Source organism: Colobus angolensis, unplaced genomic scaffold, assembly GCF_000951035.1.
Source record: "Colobus angolensis palliatus isolate OR3802 unplaced genomic scaffold, Cang.pa_1.0 Scaffold167, whole genome shotgun sequence".
In the NCBI taxonomy this organism is placed as follows: Eukaryota; Metazoa; Chordata; class Mammalia; order Primates; family Cercopithecidae; genus Colobus; species Colobus angolensis.
The window spans coordinates 2,151,684-2,169,805 of record NW_012114788.1 but is presented as its reverse complement, the minus strand read 5'-3'; the positions used below and the strand labels follow the sequence as shown (position 1 = coordinate 2,169,805).

The 18,122-nt window shown below is 43.8% G+C and overlaps 1 protein-coding gene across 2 annotated transcripts in view; it reads left to right on the top strand.

Moving 5' to 3' along the window:
- ASIC2 (acid sensing (proton gated) ion channel 2) overlaps positions 1–18,122 on the top strand; it is a 1,152,840-nt gene that overhangs the window by 1,124,322 nt on the left and 10,396 nt on the right. For both annotated transcript variants that reach the window (XM_011937663.1, XM_011937664.1), the window contains exons 4-6: positions 13,089–13,239; positions 15,643–15,699; positions 17,608–17,761. In XM_011937663.1, coding sequence (XP_011793053.1) covers positions 13,089–13,239; positions 15,643–15,699; positions 17,608–17,761 — 362 coding nt within the window. The remainder of the gene's footprint in view (positions 1–13,088; positions 13,240–15,642; positions 15,700–17,607; positions 17,762–18,122) is intronic.

Here is an 18,122-nt window from a genome sequence, read left to right as displayed (position 1 = left end):
TCCTCTAGTCTGGGGCTGGGAGAAAGCAGGATAGGGAAATGCATTCATTTGCTCATTCATTCATTCATTCAACAAACAAACATCAAGCACCCACTATGTGTCAAACCCTGAGATCCAGTGAGCAAGAAGAGACATGGGGATGTTCTAAGAGGAGGATGTCAATTAGGACAGGCAAATAGACCAGCCACCATACTACCACCTTGAATGAAGGACTTTCATAAGTGCTTTCCTAACCTAAAGACTCAGACTCAACAGACGCATGTCAACACTGTGTAAGGTGCATCCATGTGTATTGTCTAATTTAACTCTCAGGAAGTCCTCAGAGTTGCAAATTGTTATCTCTGTTTTACAGATAAGGAAACTGAGGCCCAGAGTAGTTAGGTAACTTGACGAAGACCACAGAGCTCACCAGTTCTTCCCACCACCCCTCAGCTGTGTAGGCAGGAGGAGGAGGGAGAGAACAGGCTCCAGGGCTCTGGAGATGTGCCTCAAGATGGTAGCAGGAGGGGCTAAGGCAAACAGGGGCCCCTTGAGAGCAAGTACCCTGTTTTATGCGTCTCTATAGCCCCAGTGTCTGGCCCTGTGCCTGAAACATTCTAGGAATTAATGAAGTCTTTATACAACTAGGTTGGACCACTGGGCTAGTTCAGCTAACAAAAGTCTTTCTGAGGCCCCCAACAAGGTAACAGCCCAGGATGCACCCCCACTCCTGTCTCTCACATTCTCAAAGGACACACCCGTCAGGTTGAGCACTACCTTGTCAATGATAGAGCCTTGCTGAGCAAGCCAAACACTCCTTTTGACTATGCTCTCTGAAAAACAGATAGCAAAGGAGACTTTTTGCCTCCACTCCCAAGGCAGTTTTTCCCAGCGAGAAGGCTTTCAGGCTGGCTCTAAGCTAGGGTCATGCTGGCCTCATCTTGATCAGTTTCTCCAGACAAAGAAAAAAAGGAAGAAAACATTTCTGACCTAAATATTTAGACCATCCTAGTCCTAGTCATCTGAGAGTAGCCCATCCGCCTACCACCCTCCACCCTGGGTGGCAGTAAGTGAGATGTGTAGACTCAAAGACTTTGAAGACCCTGGAGCTTAGCAACCTTCTGGTCCAGACCCCTGATTCAATGGAGCAGATAAGCTAGGCTGAGAGGTTACAATTCATGCCCCAATAGTGCTCTTCTCACACCACCACCCACTACATTGCATTGCTGATACCATTGTGAAGAAGTGGTCAACACTGTTGGATGCTAGCTTCCCAGCCAATAATACACAGACAGAGATCCCAGAGAGGAGACTTCATTGGAACCATGGGTCACTGGAGTGTGTCTCTTCATGACTGATGCAAAGGCATGGCCAGGTGGGCTCCAGTCATCACTCATTGCACTCCCTGAGCCAACCTCCTAACTGGGGAGATAGAACAGCAATTCTGACTCACGGTGAGACCGTGGCTGCCGTTTATTCACCATCTATATACATCAGGCACTCTTGGAGATGTTCCATCTTGTTATACAACAAGGCAGAAAAATATCTTAACATCTAGCCTTGGAATTCCTCTTAGGGAGGGAACTTCCTTTCCTTGGGAAAATACTACGATAGAGTGAGACTCCGTGGGAAAGGATGTTGCCATGTGCCAAGATTTCAGAATAGGATGAAACTGCTTAGGAACATGTTGATTCTGCTCCTGGAAAAGGGTAAGAGTGCATGAGTGAGAGAGAAAGGAGGAGGGAGAAGAAAGAGAGAAAAAGATGCGGAGAGAGCAGGATCCAGCAGGTGAAGGAAGAGTAGAATCGTCTCTTCCAGTCGAAGGCTTTGCTTTGCTCTGAGGTAGCCCCCTCCTCCAACTCCCTCTGACAACTTCTGTATGTTCTAATGCCCAGGGTGAGTGGGCATTCTGTACAACTTAACAAGGGGCTGCGTTTTATGTGAGGTCCTATTATGCAGAACAGAGAGCAGATGTCAGCCAAGGGTAATAGCTGGGTTACACATACTTTAACATGTTCAAAACTCACAGCATCCTTTGAAGTAGCCAGTATCTCAGGATTGATTCTTATGCAGAAGGGAAGGTCAGAGAGGCTCTCAACCATTTGTCCAAGGTCCCCCAGCTAAGGTGGTGTCAGGGCCAGGATTCAAACCCAGCTTAGTCTTGACCACGGAGCACAGGCTCTTAAATGGGCATTCCCAGCAGAAGACGAGCCAGGATCTCAGACACACGGGTCAGTGAGGAAAGGGAGGAGGCCAGGCCAGGCCAGGCAAGGCTGAAGATCCTGACCTCCGCCTGGTCAGGAACCCTCAGGGATACCCCCAAGCCTAATGGACTTTGGTCCATGTAAGCAAATGTCCAATCCCTGTAGCACCATGGAACAGCCCTGTGACTACCATGTCCAATCCCTGCTGCAGAAGGCCTAGAGGCTGACATAACAGAAGAGTCAGATGGGTATCAGGTGAGCGAAGTGGGTATCTCTCCCTGTATCCCTCCTTTTTCCTCTCTCCTCATATATGCTTTCCTGCCCTTTCCAGGAGCAGAAACAACATATTCTTAAGCAGTTTCATCATCTTCTCAGCATCTGCTCATAGCAGCATCTAAGTCAAAGCCTCAGAGTGTGGCTGCAGACACAAAGGAGGGAAGGGCCCAGAGAGCTTGGCATGGTCCTAGGAGATTGGCTGGACTCCGCCTTAGGGCCGCGTAGACTGCGGACAGGGCCTTGGACAGCTGTGCTTGCTGCAGCGCCACCTGCTGGTGTGCTTTGGAATCTTTGGTCTGGGAGAGGCTGGAAAAGTCAATGATTGAAGAACAACATAAGAATGTCCCCAGGCAGGTTAAGGGCAAACATCAGCTTCTCTCCACGAAATGAAAGCGACTGTTGAGGGAAGCTTCAGACAGTGGGGCGATGAAAGACATGCACTAGGGTATTTAATCACAAAAGTTCTTCATTCCTTGCTCTGGTGGTAAATTTAAGCAATTATCAAAGCCTCCAGCTCCATGGCACAGTGGAGAAAGAGTCTGGGGGGATGAGTTGTCAAGTACATGCAGGAGCATCTCAATCCTGGGTGTCTCTCCTCGATCTCCGGGCTAGCTCATCCACCCTACTTCTTCATTATACACTAATGACTCCCATATTCATGTCTGTAGCCCAGATCTCTCTCCCAGCTCCACTCCCATAGATCCATCTTCCTGATGACACCTTGACTTGGATGTCTGAACCAGGCAGGAGTCATTATCACAAGAAACTCAACTCAAAATAACTTAAGCCAAAAAAGGCAGAGATTTGCTGGACTGTTTAGCCTAATTGTAAAGAGAGCCAAGGTGGAGCTGGGATATTTGTTGAATAAATGAAAGGACAGAAAAACATGAAGGCGTTTATTAAGAGAAGGGGATGAGAACTAAGTCTTGGCAAGCACCTACTAGCATATGAGCACTGAACTTATTTAATCAGATAAGGAAACTAAAAACTGGGGCTGAGGGATGGGGCTGTGTAGCTTACCCAAAGTCATACAGCGGTCTCATGAAAGAGTGGAGTTCAAGGTTCTGCATGGGTCATTCTGCTAGCTCTCATTCTCAAATTAGAATAAGAGATTTAAGGTCTATGATTAGACACAGGGGCTTAAGAGATCACGGAAGTCATCTCATCTAACTGTACACCCAATGCTTGAATCTCTCTCTCTTCCCATCCCAGCCAACTTGTTGTATAGTTTCTGCTTGAACAGCCCTGGTGATGGAGAACTCACTCCCAAGACAGTGATTTTATTATTGAATTATACCAGTGGATTAGAAAGTTCTTCCTTATGTTGAGCCAGAATGTATCCAATGCTTATAATGTGCCTACCACAGTGCCTGCAACAAAAATAAACGTTATCATCATCCCACGTTCCTTATTACAACTATTCTTGTGTCTATCTTTCCCTTGGGATGCCAGAAAACAAATCTAATTCTTCCCAGAGACAGTTCTTCAGATATTTGAAGATGGTGCTTCAGGTTCCCCCTGAGGCTTTGCTTACCCAGGATAAACAAATACTCCAACCCACTTTCAGACACTCATTGGTAAGCAAGAGTCGGTGCTGTGCACACAGTAATTTTCCAGCTGCTGTTGTGTGTGAGGCTTCAGAGACGCTGATAGAGCAAATGATGAACCAGCCACAGCAGGGTAGGCGGAGTATCTGAATCATGACCTCTGCAAAAAAAAGAGGGGGAAGCGGTTGACCCTGAACAAACCTTGGCCCATCTCCAGAGCTTCACCAGCTACATTCATTGTCCACCCATTGTAAGAATCCATTTTAGCAGAAGGGAAAGAAATGAGTTTCCCTCAAAGTTAATCTACATCGTTTTAGACCCCCAGTCCCTGCCCAAAAGGCATGATTAGTCCCTCCAAAATCCAGATTGTGTGTTCATGGATCCAATATTGAGCAATGTAGGGGATCCAACCAATTCTAAATCATAGAATATCAACACTTGAATGGGGCTTGCTGGTGTCTACCTTCCAATTCCTTCCTATTTACAGATGAGAAACTAAGGTCCAGAGGGGAGCAGTGACTTATTCAAGGTCATACAGATAATCTCTGTGAAAGCCTGTTTAGTTCACAAACTGAAAAGAAAGAGTAATATGACAAAGTAGAGCAAGGCTTCATGGGAAAGGAAGAACAGGGCAGTTAGATAAAACCAAAGAAAGGCTGGGCATGATGACTCACACTTGTAATCCCAGTGCTTTAGGAGGTGGAGGCAGAAGGATTGAGACCCTAACAAGACTCCATCTCTACCAAAAAAAAAAAAAAAAATGTTCAAAATATTAGCTGGCTGTGGTGGCACATCCCTGTAGTCTTAACTCCTTGGGAGGCTGAGGAGGGAAGATCGCTTAAGTCCAGGAGTTCAAGGCTACGGTGAGCTATGATCATGGCACTGCACTCCAGCCTGGGCAATAAAGCAAGCCTCTGTCTCTAAAACTAACTAAATAAATAAATAAGGTCTGAAAAGTGCTCCGTGGAGGGTTTCTCCATCCCTCCCATTGATTTCCATGACATATGGGGCATTGTGGCACTATGTCACTAGCAAGCACATGTTTAGGATCAGAAATCTGCTGACTCTGCCCCTCACAAGGTATGTGATCTTGCACAGACTACTTAACCTTCCTGAAACTCAGCTTCCTCATCAATAACATGATAATAGGAACATCTACCTCAAAAAAAAAAAAAAAAGCCCTGCAAATATTAAAGTAAGTAAATATAAAGCTTTTGGTTTTTCAGTAATGGTGGAGAAGCTAATATCAGACTAACTCTCCTGGAAATAGCAGTCATAAACTGTGGACAAAATATTTTCAAACTACTATTTGACAGCACTGGAGAGAGACCAAAACCAGGCATAAACCGGAGAGCACACGTTTATTTACCTGACTTCTCCCTTGAGGGCATTTCAAAGTTCTAAGGGAATACTGGGGATGGAGCTCAACCAGAAATCAGCAAGCATTAAGTTAAAGAACCAGAAATCAGCAAGCATTAAGTTAAAGAACCAGAAATCAGCAAGCATTAAGTTAAAGAACCAGAAATCAGTATTCAGGGTTGCCAGAAAGGCTGAAAATCGGAAGGGAAAATCCTAGAAAAGAGGGACCCACAGGGGGGATCCCTCAAATTTTTACACAAACATCCCTAAAATCTAGGTTGAACTTTGAACTGTATGTGGATAGGGAGAGAGTCTAAAAAGCCCAGGGGGATGACAACAGTTGAAAGAGCTGAGTAGTAATTTCAGCTGCTGCCATTGCATGGGGAGATAGGCTACATATAAATCTCACCAAATTAGAAAATCTTGATGAACAACTCAGGCTGTCCAGTAAGCCCAGAAGTGTTATTCCTTAGGAGTTAAGATCACATCCCAAGACCAGGAGCTAAACCCCAGGACTAAGGACAAAACTAAAATATACCTATCTCTAAACTAAGCCTTAGACAATGTCTCCATGAAATCAAAATAGTACACCATTAATTTAACCACCTACTAGAACAAAATTCAACAGCATTCAGAGAATGAAAATCTACCCAGAGTCACCAAAAACAGTTATCTGAAATGTTCAGTATATAATAAAAATGACTGTCTCCCAGTATACAATCAAACATTCCTAGACACATGAAGAAAGAAGGGAAACATGAAAAGAAAAATAAACCACCAGTAGAAATAGATCTACATATAATCCCAATGTTGGAATTAGAAAACAGCAACTTTATAATAACAATGATAAACACGTTAAATAATTGCAGAAAAAGATGTAAATAATGAGAAAATTTTAGTCAAGATGTGGAAACCTTTAAAAAAAATGAAAGCCCTAGAACTGAAAAACATACCATCTGAAATTTACAAATTGTTTTATGGAATCAATAGAAGATTGGATACAAAACAATAAATGAATGCCAAACTTGAGCACAGGTTAATACAAATTATTAAAATAATACATAAAGAGAAAAAAGACTAATGGAAGGGAATAGAGTGCCAATGACTTGTGAGCAGTCACAAGTGAGCAGTGTCGAGTACTCCAACATGCATATAAGCGGTATCCCTGAGAGGAGAGACGGAATCAGGCAGAAAAACAGTTGAAATACTGGCTAATATTTTTTCAAATTTGTTCAAAAGCATCATTTCACAGATCCAGGATTCTCAAGAATCCCCAGGCAGGATAACTACAAAGAAAACCACACTTAAGCGTAATGTAGTTTAAATCCTGAGAAGCAAAGATGGAGAGAAAAGCACAAAGGCAGCCAGAGGGAGAAAAGGGGGCATAATACCTGCAGGGAACAATAAAAAGAACATGACTGATTCTCATCAGAAACAATGGAGGCCGAGACAGAGGAGTAACACCTTTGAAATTCTGGAAGAAGACACTTATCAACCTAGAACTCTATCTACAGCCAAAATCTTTCAAAAATAATAAAAAAACTAAGACGTTGTAGGTTTCTTTAGTTGGTTTTGGGTGTTTATTTATTTGTTTGTTTTAGAGGAGTCTTATGCTCTGTCACCCAGCTGGAGTGCAGTGGCACAATCATAGCTCACTGTAGCCTTGAACTCCTGGGTTCAAGCGATCCTCCCACCTCAGCCTCCTGAGTAGCTGAGACTGCAGGGGTGCACTACCACACCTGACTTTTTTTACTTGCTAGAGACAGGGTATTGTTACAGGATCTCTAGGGTGTAGATTTTTCTGGCTGGAAACCTCTGTGGCCATGGTGCCTTTGCCTGAGTTCTTGTCCTGCATCCAGGAAGAATGAAGGATGCAGACAAGTGAAAGGGGATGAAGAAAAAGAAGAAGAAGGAGAAAGAGAAAGAGAAGGGAAGGAGAAGGAGAAGGAGATAAGTTTTATTTAGTGTTAGAACAGTTCAGAGAAGTGGGTAGTTCCTCTCTGCAGGCAGCTCACCCCATCGAGTGTTCAGCTCTCAGCAGCGAGGAGGCCCTGGAGGGTAGCTCCTCTCTGCTAGCAGGTTGTCTCTGCAGCTCTCAGTGGAGAGGGTACTCCTCTCTGCAGCTGGTCGTCCCATCGTCTCCAGCTTTCAGCAGATAAAGTACTCGTCCTTGCAGCTGGTCGTCCAGTCCCCTCGTCTCTGTGACCTCTTAGTCCTCCGGCCATCCTCTGTTCTGCTCTGGCCGAGCCCAGGGCTTTTATGGACCTCAGAGGAGAGGAAGTGTGTGCCGATTCATGCATGAGCAGCCATGGGTGGGCCTGCAAGGGGCACCCTGAGTCCCAACTCCAGTGGGCAAGACTGGCAGTCCATCCCACAGCTTTCAGGTCTTCCCTGGTCTGAAGGTGGGTCGTTACTGGGGACCCGCCCCCTTCCTGCCAGGAATCAGTCTGCCTCCTGCGGTAATTCATGGCCCCGGGCCTTGGCCCCCAACCCTGCTCCAAGTTCAGAGGAGGCCCCAAGAGCCAAGAGAGGCCAGGCAGTGGGAGCAGACACCCACCAGTCTGCAGGGACGGGTTGGGGTGGTCCCTTCTGGGGCCACTTAGGGTGCAGGCTACAGAGATGCCCAGGTCCTGCACTGGGAGGGCAGCTGCAGCTGTACCTGGGAGCTCCCACCCACCAACTTGGAAGGGGCAGAGCTCCCACTTGTCCTCTGCTCTTCCCTGCTTCCTGGAGTGGGAGGCCCAGGTCTGCAGCCATGGGTGCCGCAGCTGCAGCTGCAACCGCAGGAAGGCAGATCCTGCCTGTTGCCAGCTCCCAGAAGAGCACAGGGAGGCTCGGATCCACAGCTGCAGTTTGGGTGGCTGTAGCCCTGTCCAGGAGTTACAGGAGGCCTGGGTCTGCAGCTGTGGGTGCAGTGGCACGTGGAGCTCCAGTCTTTACTCAGAAGGGTCAGGACTCCCACTGGCTCCATGGAGTATGCACCCTAGCTGCACAGCTGCAGCAGGCATGATGGTAGCAGCCACTGCCATCAGTATCACTATGTTGCCTAGGCTGGTCTTGAACTCCTCGCCTTAAGGAATGAAACTTAAGGAATGAAAACTGAGAAATTTTGCCACAAGTAAACCCATTCTTAAAAAAAAAAAAAAAAAAGTTAAAAGAGATTCTTCAGCCTGATGGGAAATGATATCAGATGGAAAATCCAGATCTGTAAGAAGCATGATGAACAATAAAAATGGTATATATGTGGGTAAATATAAAACGTAAGCTTTCTTTCTTCTTTAAAAGTCAATGGGCTGCTTAAGGCAAAAATAATATTAACAGTGTGACCAGGCACAGTGGCTCATGCCTGTAATCCCAGCACTTGGGAGACTGAGGCAGGTGGATCATTTGAGGTCAGGAGTTTGAGACCAGCTTGGCCAACATAGTGAAGGTCTGTCTCTATAAAAGTACAAAAATTAGCTGGGCATGGTGGTTCATGCCTATAGTCCCAGCTACTCGGGAGATTGAAGCAGGAGAATTGCTTAAACCCAGGAGACGGAGATTGCAGAGAGCAGAGATCACGCCACTGCACTCCAGCCTAGGTAAGAGAGTGAGACTTTGTCTCAAAACAAAAACAAACAAACCAACAAACAAAACAGTGTATTACAGTGTTTATAACAGAGGTAGAAGTAAAATGTATGACACAGAAGCAATATAAATAGAATTAATAGAATTATATGTGAACCGGCATAGTATTAATTCAAGGTATATTGTGATGTTAAGGATGAATACTGTAAATCCTAGAGCAACAACTAAAAATAATAATACAAAGAGGTATAAATTGAAACTTAAAGGAGAAAACAGAATGAACCATTAAAATAATATTCAATTAATCCAAAAAGAGTCAGAAGAGAGAGAAAAAAGAAGAAATAGAAATGGGGACAAATAGAAAACAAAGAACAACATGATAACTCCAACCCAACTATATCAAAAATTGCATTAAGTGTAGATAGATCAAACCCTCCAATTAAAAGACAGAGATTGTCAGACAGGATAAAATACAACACTCAAATAGATGTACCTTAAAAACACATTCAAAAGGAGATGTACCTTAAATATATAAAGATTCTGACAGTTAAAAGTAAAAGGATGAAAACAAAATAATAGAAAAAGATAAATAGTTGGAGAATAAAGCTGCCACGTCTGTTATCATGCAAAGTAAACTTCAAAACAAGGACATTGCATGAGATGATTATTCACAACGATGACAGGATCAAGTCATCCGGAAGACGTAGCAATCCTAAATATGTATATGCCTAATAAGTTTCAGAAATACCCAAAGCAAAAATTGAGAAAACTAAAGGGAGAAACAGACAAATCCATAGTCATAAGTAGACATTTTGATACTCCTCTCTTATAATTGATGAATAAGTAGACTAAAAAGTTAGTAAAGATATAGAAGATCCGAGCAACACTATTAAACAACTAAACCTAATTGCCTTTTATAAAACAGTATGCCAACAGTTACAGAATGCATATACTTTTCAAGTGCACATGGAACATTCAACAAGATCGAACATTGATTTATTTTTCTGGTCCAGTATCATAAAAACATCTCAATAAATGTTAAAGAAATGAAACCATCGGGAGGATGTTTTCTGACCAAAGCATAATGAAATTAGAAATTATTAACAATAAGGAAAAATGGAATACAAATTACCAACAATCAGGCATGAAAAGACATAACCATAGATCCTACAGACATTAAAAAATATTACATACAACTTTATGCCCACAAATTCAAAAATCTAGATGGAATGAACAAATTCCTTGGGGAAAAAACACAACTTACCAAAACTAGCACAAGAACAGAAATAGAAAATCTGAATGTCTCCGTATCTATTAAAGGAATTGAATTCATAATTAAAAGTCTTCACACGCGTACACACAATCACCAGGTCCAGATGGCTTCACTGGCAAATTCTATCAAACATTTAAGTTAGAAATGGTACCAAGTCCATACAAATTCAGAAAATAGAGAAAGAGGAAACACTTCGTAACTGCTTTCATGAGGTCAGTATACTCCCAGTACCAAAACTTGACAAGGAGATTATAAGAAAAGTAAATTAAATACAATATGCCTCATAAACATAGATGCAAAAAACCTCCACAAGATACTAGCAAATTGAATAGAACAATATATAAGGAGGATAATAAATTATGACTAAGTGGAGTTTATCCCAGGAATGTAAGTTGGTTTCAACTAAGTGGAGTTTATCCCAGGAATGTAAGTTGGTTTCAACGTCTTCAGATCAATCAATACCATTCACTGTGTTAATAGAATGAAGAAGAAAAGTCGTGTGATCATCTCAATAGAAGTAGAAAATATATTTGCCAAAATATATATCATTGATGATAAAAACTCTCAGCAAATGAGAAATAAGACAGAACTTTCTCAATGTGACAAGCACATCTAAGAAAAACATATGCCTAATATATTATGGTGAAATAATGAACCCTCCTTCCTAAGATCAGGAACAAGGGAAGATACCCTCTCTCTCCAATTTTTTTCCAACATGATACTTTCTAGCTAATACAGCAGGGTAAGAAAAATAAATTTAAAATAATAATAAAGACTAGAAAGGAAGAAGTAAAACTCAGCAACAAAAAAAGAATGAACGACTAATATGTGCAAAAGCATGAATGAATCTCAAAAACATTATGCTGAGAGAAAGAAGCCAGACACAAAAGAATGCATACTGTTTGATTCTATTTATATACAATACTAACACAGGCAAACCTAGTTTATAACAACAGAAAGCATATTGGGGGTTGCCTGAGGGTTGGCAGGGAGGAAGTGACTGCAAATAGGAAATTCTGGGGGTTCATGGAAATGTTCTATACTTGATTAGGGTAGTTGTTACAAGGGTGTATACACTTGTAAAAATTTATTAAATTGCACATTAAAATTGATGCATTTTATTGTATATAAATTATATCTTCTGAAGTTGATTTTAAAAAATAGATACCTTTAAGGGAATGAAAAGGTAAGCCACAGACTATAGGTGGTATAGACAAAATATTTACAATACATGTATCTGACAAAGGACTTGAATCCAGAATATATGAACAACTCTTACAACCCAAAAGTAAAAGTGAAAAAATAATAATTTTTAGTGGACAAAAAAACTCAGACATTTCACAAAATATTATATATGAATGGCCAATAAACACATAAAACTGTGCCCAAAATCACCCATCAGGGAACCGCAAATACAAGTGAGACACAACTACATATCTACAAAAATGGCTAAAATCAAAAAGGTGGATGAAGTCAAGATTTGGCATGGACATAGAGTAATGAGAATTCTCAGACACTACTGGTGGAAATATAAAATAGAAGAACCACTTTGGATAACAGTTGGGCAGTTTCTTATAAGGCTGTGCCTACACCTATCTTACAAACCAGCCATTCCACTGCTAGCCATTTACTCAAGAGAAATTAAAACATATGCCTACAAAATGACTTATGTGTAAATATTCATAGGAGTTTTCTCATGATTACCAAAAACTGGAAACAATCCAAATGCCCATGATCAAGTGAATGGATAAGCAAATTGAAGTGCAGTCATACATAATGCTGGAAAACTATTCAGCAATAAAAAGGAGAGAACTCCTGGGGCAAACAACCATGTAGATGAACCTCAACGACATCATGCTGAGTGAAAGAAGCTAGACGCAAAAGAGCACATAGGGTAAGCTTTCATTTATATGAAGTTTGAGAACAGGCAAAGCCAACCTATGGTGAGAGAAGTCATAACCATGATTACCCAGGTAGGTTGGGGACTGATTGGACAGGAACAGAAATGAACTTTCTAGGGTGATTTAAAATGTCCTCTATCTTGGTTAGTGTGCTGGTTACATGGGTGAACACATTTTTAGAATATATTGAATAGTGTACTTAATGTTTGCACATTTTATTGTGTTTTTATTCTTTAATCTTAAAAAATGGATATAAAGGACTTAACACCTAGAAAATGCTCGACAACCATTATTTCCCTCATCCTTCACCCTTCCCATTCCCACTAGGCAAGTACCATAGATGCTAGGAGAACATTTATGATCGCTGGACCTCTGAGAATAGGAGTGTAATTTTCTTCAAAGGGAAAAGATGCCATCTACGGCATGACCTGGGGAGTCTCTCTAGTCCAGGCCCAGGACTGTAAATAACAAGGATAGTGCCTAGAGCCATTTCATTCTGAATCTTCCTCTGGGTTTTGTCCTCCAGGTCTAGGTCTGGGATTCCAATGTTTCAAACCAAGAGGGTGGAATTTAGTTGGGTCTTTCCAAGAGATGCGAGATGACAAAATGTGGGAGTGGGAAGACATGATGGGGTTAAGAGACTCTCAGGAGAACCACATTTAAAGAAGGTTATAGAAGCTAAGTTAGGGTGGGGCCTGATGGTGTGCCCCTGTAGTCTCAGCTACTAGAGAGGCTGAGACAGGAGGATCGCTTGAACCAGGAGTTCAAAGCCAGCCTGGGCAACATGGTGAAACTTTGTCTCTAAGAAAAAAAATTAAAAATTAAGATAAGGTAAGTAAACTAGTGTTGGAGCCAGATGTTGAAGATTTATAAAGTTAATGGTATTTAAATGCTTAATAATTGTTTTTTGATTGAGTAAGTAAATGAAGGAGTTACTGAGTCTGTTGAGGCTGACTACCGCCCACTCCTTCCTGTCTTGCAGCTCACATACCTGCCCCCACCGTGGGGTGAGTGCCGATCCTCAGAGATGGGCCTCGACTTTTTTCCTGTTTACAGTATCACCGCCTGTAGGATTGACTGTGAGACCCGCTACATCGTGGAAAATTGCAACTGCCGCATGGTTCACATGCCAGGTCAGTGCCAGGGCAGGGTGGCCACAGGGCCCCTGGGATCTGCCTGGGACCCGCCTTGCATTTCTCATCCTAATGGGAAACACTTCACCCACTTTGCTAGGATCCAAAAGGATGATGTTCTGGGAAGACTCTGTTATTTGGTGCCTATTTAGAGGGCAGGTGGAAACTTCTAGTCCAGCAACCAAGACAGCATCCTGCTATCCAGAAGCACCCAGTGTTGGGGGAATGTCCATCCCAGTGTTCAATGTTTGCCAATTGTCTGCTGCTCTTACCTCTGAGAGTTTAGTGTCCAGATAACTGGATGCTTGCAATTCTTACAGCTCGTGTAGTACATGTTTGAGCATCCAGATGTTTCTTTCTTTCATCCAGATGTTTCCCTTTTTGTGTCCAAATGTCTAGCACTCCTTCAAATGAGGCAATAGTCTATTAGCCAGCAAATAAATGTGCATGTAATGACACCTCTGTTGCCACACTAACAATGCATGTGGCCATCTCGTGCAGTTGGCATACCAGAAGCTGAAGTGCAAAGTGGAAAGCTGATCTGGGGAGGAAGAGCGTGGTGTTGCAGCCAGGACACATGAATGGAGCCTTGGTTTCTAATTTAGGCTCTTCCGCTCATTTAGTGTGTGACCTGTTTACTAAACCTCTCTGTTCTCACCTTTATGGTCTTTAAAACACAATCATTAGCTGTTACAACGTGAAAATTAGGCTAGGATATAAAAATGTTTTGTAAACTATAAAAGTCAGTGGTTGTTATTTAGCATATTGGAAGAGGGCACCAAAAATCATGTTGACTGAAGACCTACTATGTGCCGGGAATGTTGTTATTTTATTTAGTAGCTGTTATTTCATGGTTATATCATACTTTATTCAATTTTACTTAACTAAATCCTTATACTGGACATTTGGTTCACTACCAATTGTTTTCTGTTATAATCCATGCTGAAATGAACATCCTCATTGCCACATTCTGAATTATTTCATTAGTTATCAGCAATTTCCTTAGTAATCTAAGATTTAAATTACTGATCTTTAAAATTGCCTCTGTCAAAAGGGACTTTGCCAGAATGATTAAGGTTACCAACTTTAAGTGGGGGAGATTATCTAGGTGGGCCCAAATCTAATCAGAGTCCTCAAAATCAATCCCCTTTTTCCGGCTAGGGTCAGAAGGAGAAGTGACTATGAAAGAAGGGTCAGAGAGATGCAAACTTGTTCACTTTGAAGATGGAAGAATGTGGGTAGTCGACGCATGTGGGTGGCCAATGAATGTAGGGATGGTCTTTGGAAGCTGAGAAAGGCGAGGAAATGAATTCTCCCCTACAGCCTCCAAAAAGCCACCCAACACCTTGATTCTGGACCAATGAGACCGATAGCTAACTTCTGACCTACTAAGTTGTAACATAATAATAAATTCGTATGTTTTAAATAATAGTAAAATAAAATGGCCTCTGAGCTTCCTAGAAGGCAGAGCAAACAGGGAAACATGTCAAGCTGCTGTTTTTGGAAAAGAGAAAGTTTATTAACTCTTCAGCTCTGAAAAAGGATTTTGGGGAAGTGATAAGGAAAAAACATTATGGTGGACTTTAGCACTTGGTAAAAGAAAGAAAAAAGATCCTGGGTTTCTACAAAGAGAGCCCAGCAAGGAGAATCCAGCAATGGGGAATATTATTCACCGGATGCTCAGACTAGGCCACCAGCCAGTGAGGTTTTCCCCACCAACCCTTAGCCAAAGGCAAGCGGTAGAGGTGTCAATCATACCCATGACACTAATACTGACATCTCAGTGACTAATGTGGAATTATGAGCAAAGCAATGAAGAAACACAAGGCAACCGTTGTTCCCAGAGAGCAGTGTGGTTGTGCTGAGAAGAGCTCTAGGCTCTGGATCAGACTGACCTCTGCTCAAAGCCCACCTCCGTCACTACTAGGCTTGGCGTCCTGGGAAGGTAAGATGCTTAAGCCTCAAAATTCTCATGGGTAAAACAGATATAGTACTTCTGACTTCAAAGGGTGCCTGTATGGGTTAAAGAAGATGATGTATAGCCAGGCTTACAAGGTGCTTACCACCACCTCCCTAGTTTCAATTCTCAAGGCGAGCTCACCTGTCACCAACAGGAGCTGGCTGGACCTACAGAGAAACATGGGAGAAGTTAGCCATACAGATCCTACTGTCTCCTGCTCAACGAGGTGAACAGCCTGCCCAAGCTTACATAGCAGATCAGAAGCCAGCCTTCCAGCTTTGGGGTGCACTCTGATCCAAGACTCTCTTCGAACTGCCCACTGGCAGGCCGCTGCCCCTTCAACCGCCAGGAGGCACTCCCTTCCCTAAGCCCAAAGCAGAGGAGGTGTTGCTGACATGAATGTTCCTGCCTGAGTAACTCCGTCTGGTGTTTCTTCTTTGCAGGGGATGCCCCTTTCTGTACCCCTGAGCAGCACAAGGAGTGTGCAGAGCCTGCCCTAGGTCAGTACTCAGGAGACAGATGGAATCATGGGGGCAGGGGGCCTGAGACTGAGATCCAGGAGACCATCTGGGTGTGGGGAAAGATCAAGAGGAAGAAGGAATAGAGAGAGGATGAGACGAAAGCGGCTGGCCGAGTGGAGTTGCTGCAGAGATGGGAGAGGGAGATGGAGAGGAGGAAGAAGAGAAGGTTGGGGAGGGAATTGGTGCAAGAAGATGAGGGCTGGAAATGGAACTGGGGAGAGAAAGGAGGTATGGAAGGTGGAGATGGAGAAGGAGTAGGTTTCAAGGGAAACGGAGGGTGCTAAAGAAAGCAGGGGAGAGGACAGAGGTGGAAAGAGGATAGACAGTGGGCAGCCAGGTGGGCACCAGAGAAGCTTGGCAATACCTCCCCTCACACAATCTGATGGTGTCTACGTGGGGAGGCCAAGGTGATCCTGAAGTCACATCTTTCTTCTGCTCCATTGAGCCTGGGGGAGGTGGAGGAGGGCTGGAGAGGTAAGGCCAGGTTTGCATCGCATGTGTGCAAATGGAAAACACAGAGCACACTCCTTCCTCCTCCCCAAGGGGCCTGCTGGGGGTCTGCCAGTTGGAAGAACTCTGCTGGTTCCCCAGCTGGAAAAGTAGGAGGGAGAGAGAGTGCACAAACAAGCTGCCACCCCAAAGCTAGGCCCACTCTGCATGCTCGCCTCTCTCTGGACCCAGGAAATGGCTTACAGTCAAGACAAGCAGACTTTTTAAACAATGTGCACTCAAGTTCGTTCAGCATCTGCACTTGCCGGAGCTAAGTGAGGCAGTGTTGGCCTCAGGTCCGGATACCTCCAGGAGGACTAGAGAGGGAGGCCGGGCTGAGAGGGGAGGGAGTGACTTCTGATGTGTGCAAAGACTCAGCAAAACCCAGGGTAGCCTGAAACACTGAGGTGGCTAGAGGAAAAAGGGAAGGAGGTGTTAAAGAAAAAATCACTCTGACACTAGTTACAATGGTAAGGAAGTCTTTATTCAGGGGAATTGCAACAGGTGTCAAAAGTATCACAATAGGGGAAAGAGATGGGACTCAACTCAGACTACAGCCAAGACAGCTGGAGATTCATGGCCATCAAGCAGAGCGAGGGCTCAGTAGATGTAAAATTACCCAGAGAAAACCTCAAAGGTAGGGGGAAATCTGCTGACGGCAGGCCAGGCTGACCAGGTATCAAGGGTGGGGGATTCTGTCTAAACTGACTTTGGCAGGATTCTTGCTAAAACTGGGCTAGGCAGGCCCAGCACGGATGGGGGCCAAGGTCAAGGCCTAGTCGAGAACAGGGCTCTGAAGAGCCTGGCTAAGTTTGATCAGGGAGAAAGTCTTTGTCAGAGGGAAATGATGCCTTAAACGTTATGTCTAATTGGAAGAAGAGAGGAGAGGGCAGGAAGGGTTCCAGATGCAGGGAGTTGCCTCCAGGGAAAGGAATGAAGGATCTTTGCCTGCATCCTAACCCACCAGGCAGAGGAGGTGGGCACTGGCTATGAGGGAGCCCCAGCAGGATTAGCACAGAGCCCTGGGTTTCAGGTAAAACGGTCTCCCACTTTTGCTTTGATGGTGGCCCACTCTGTGGATGAGAATACTGAGGCTAGGAGCAGGGAAGAAAGCCACGGGAAGCTGAGGGCACCGGGACTCTCTTGGAGACCTCTGCAAAAGTGGTCGCATTTCAATAATGTTTAGAGTGACATGACAGTTAAAGGAAGCAGAAGGAAAACAAGATCAACCTACAGCAAAAGCCCAGTTCCCCTCTCTCCACAATCCCCGCCCCTCGCTTTCCCCGGACCAGCACCCCTTCCCAGCTCACTTTTCAGCTGCTAGAATCCAGGTACTCTGGACCCTTAGAAATCCCAGTCCCCACACCTGACTAAGCCCCACCTCGCTCTCCCCTCCAGGTCTGCTGGCGGAAAAGGACAGCAATTACTGTCTCTGCAGGACACCCTGCAACCTGACCCGCTACAACAAAGAGCTCTCCATGGTGAAGATCCCCAGCAAGACATCAGCCAAGTACCTTGAGAAGAAATTTAACAAATCAGAAAAATATATCTCGTAAGTTTAGTGGGCATGGTAGGCAGGAGGAAGGGGGAAATGGATAAGGAGGAGATTGGAGGCAATCAAGGAGGAAAGCAGAGATAAGCATTTGGTTCAAGTCAGCAAACATTCATCGAGCACCCTCTGTGTGTCAAGCTCTGCTTCATGCTCAGACTACAAAGACAAAGATAAGTAAGACACAGCCCCTGCCCTTAAGGAGCTTGCAGTCTTACGGAGAGACAAGTACACACTGAATGGCATATAGGGTGACTTTGGCTATCACAGAGGGATGCATATGGAAGGAGAGAATGATGGGTTAGCTGCAGCTTGCAAAGAGGTGACATCAGGGAAAGCTTCAGAGATTTTTTTTTTTTTTTTT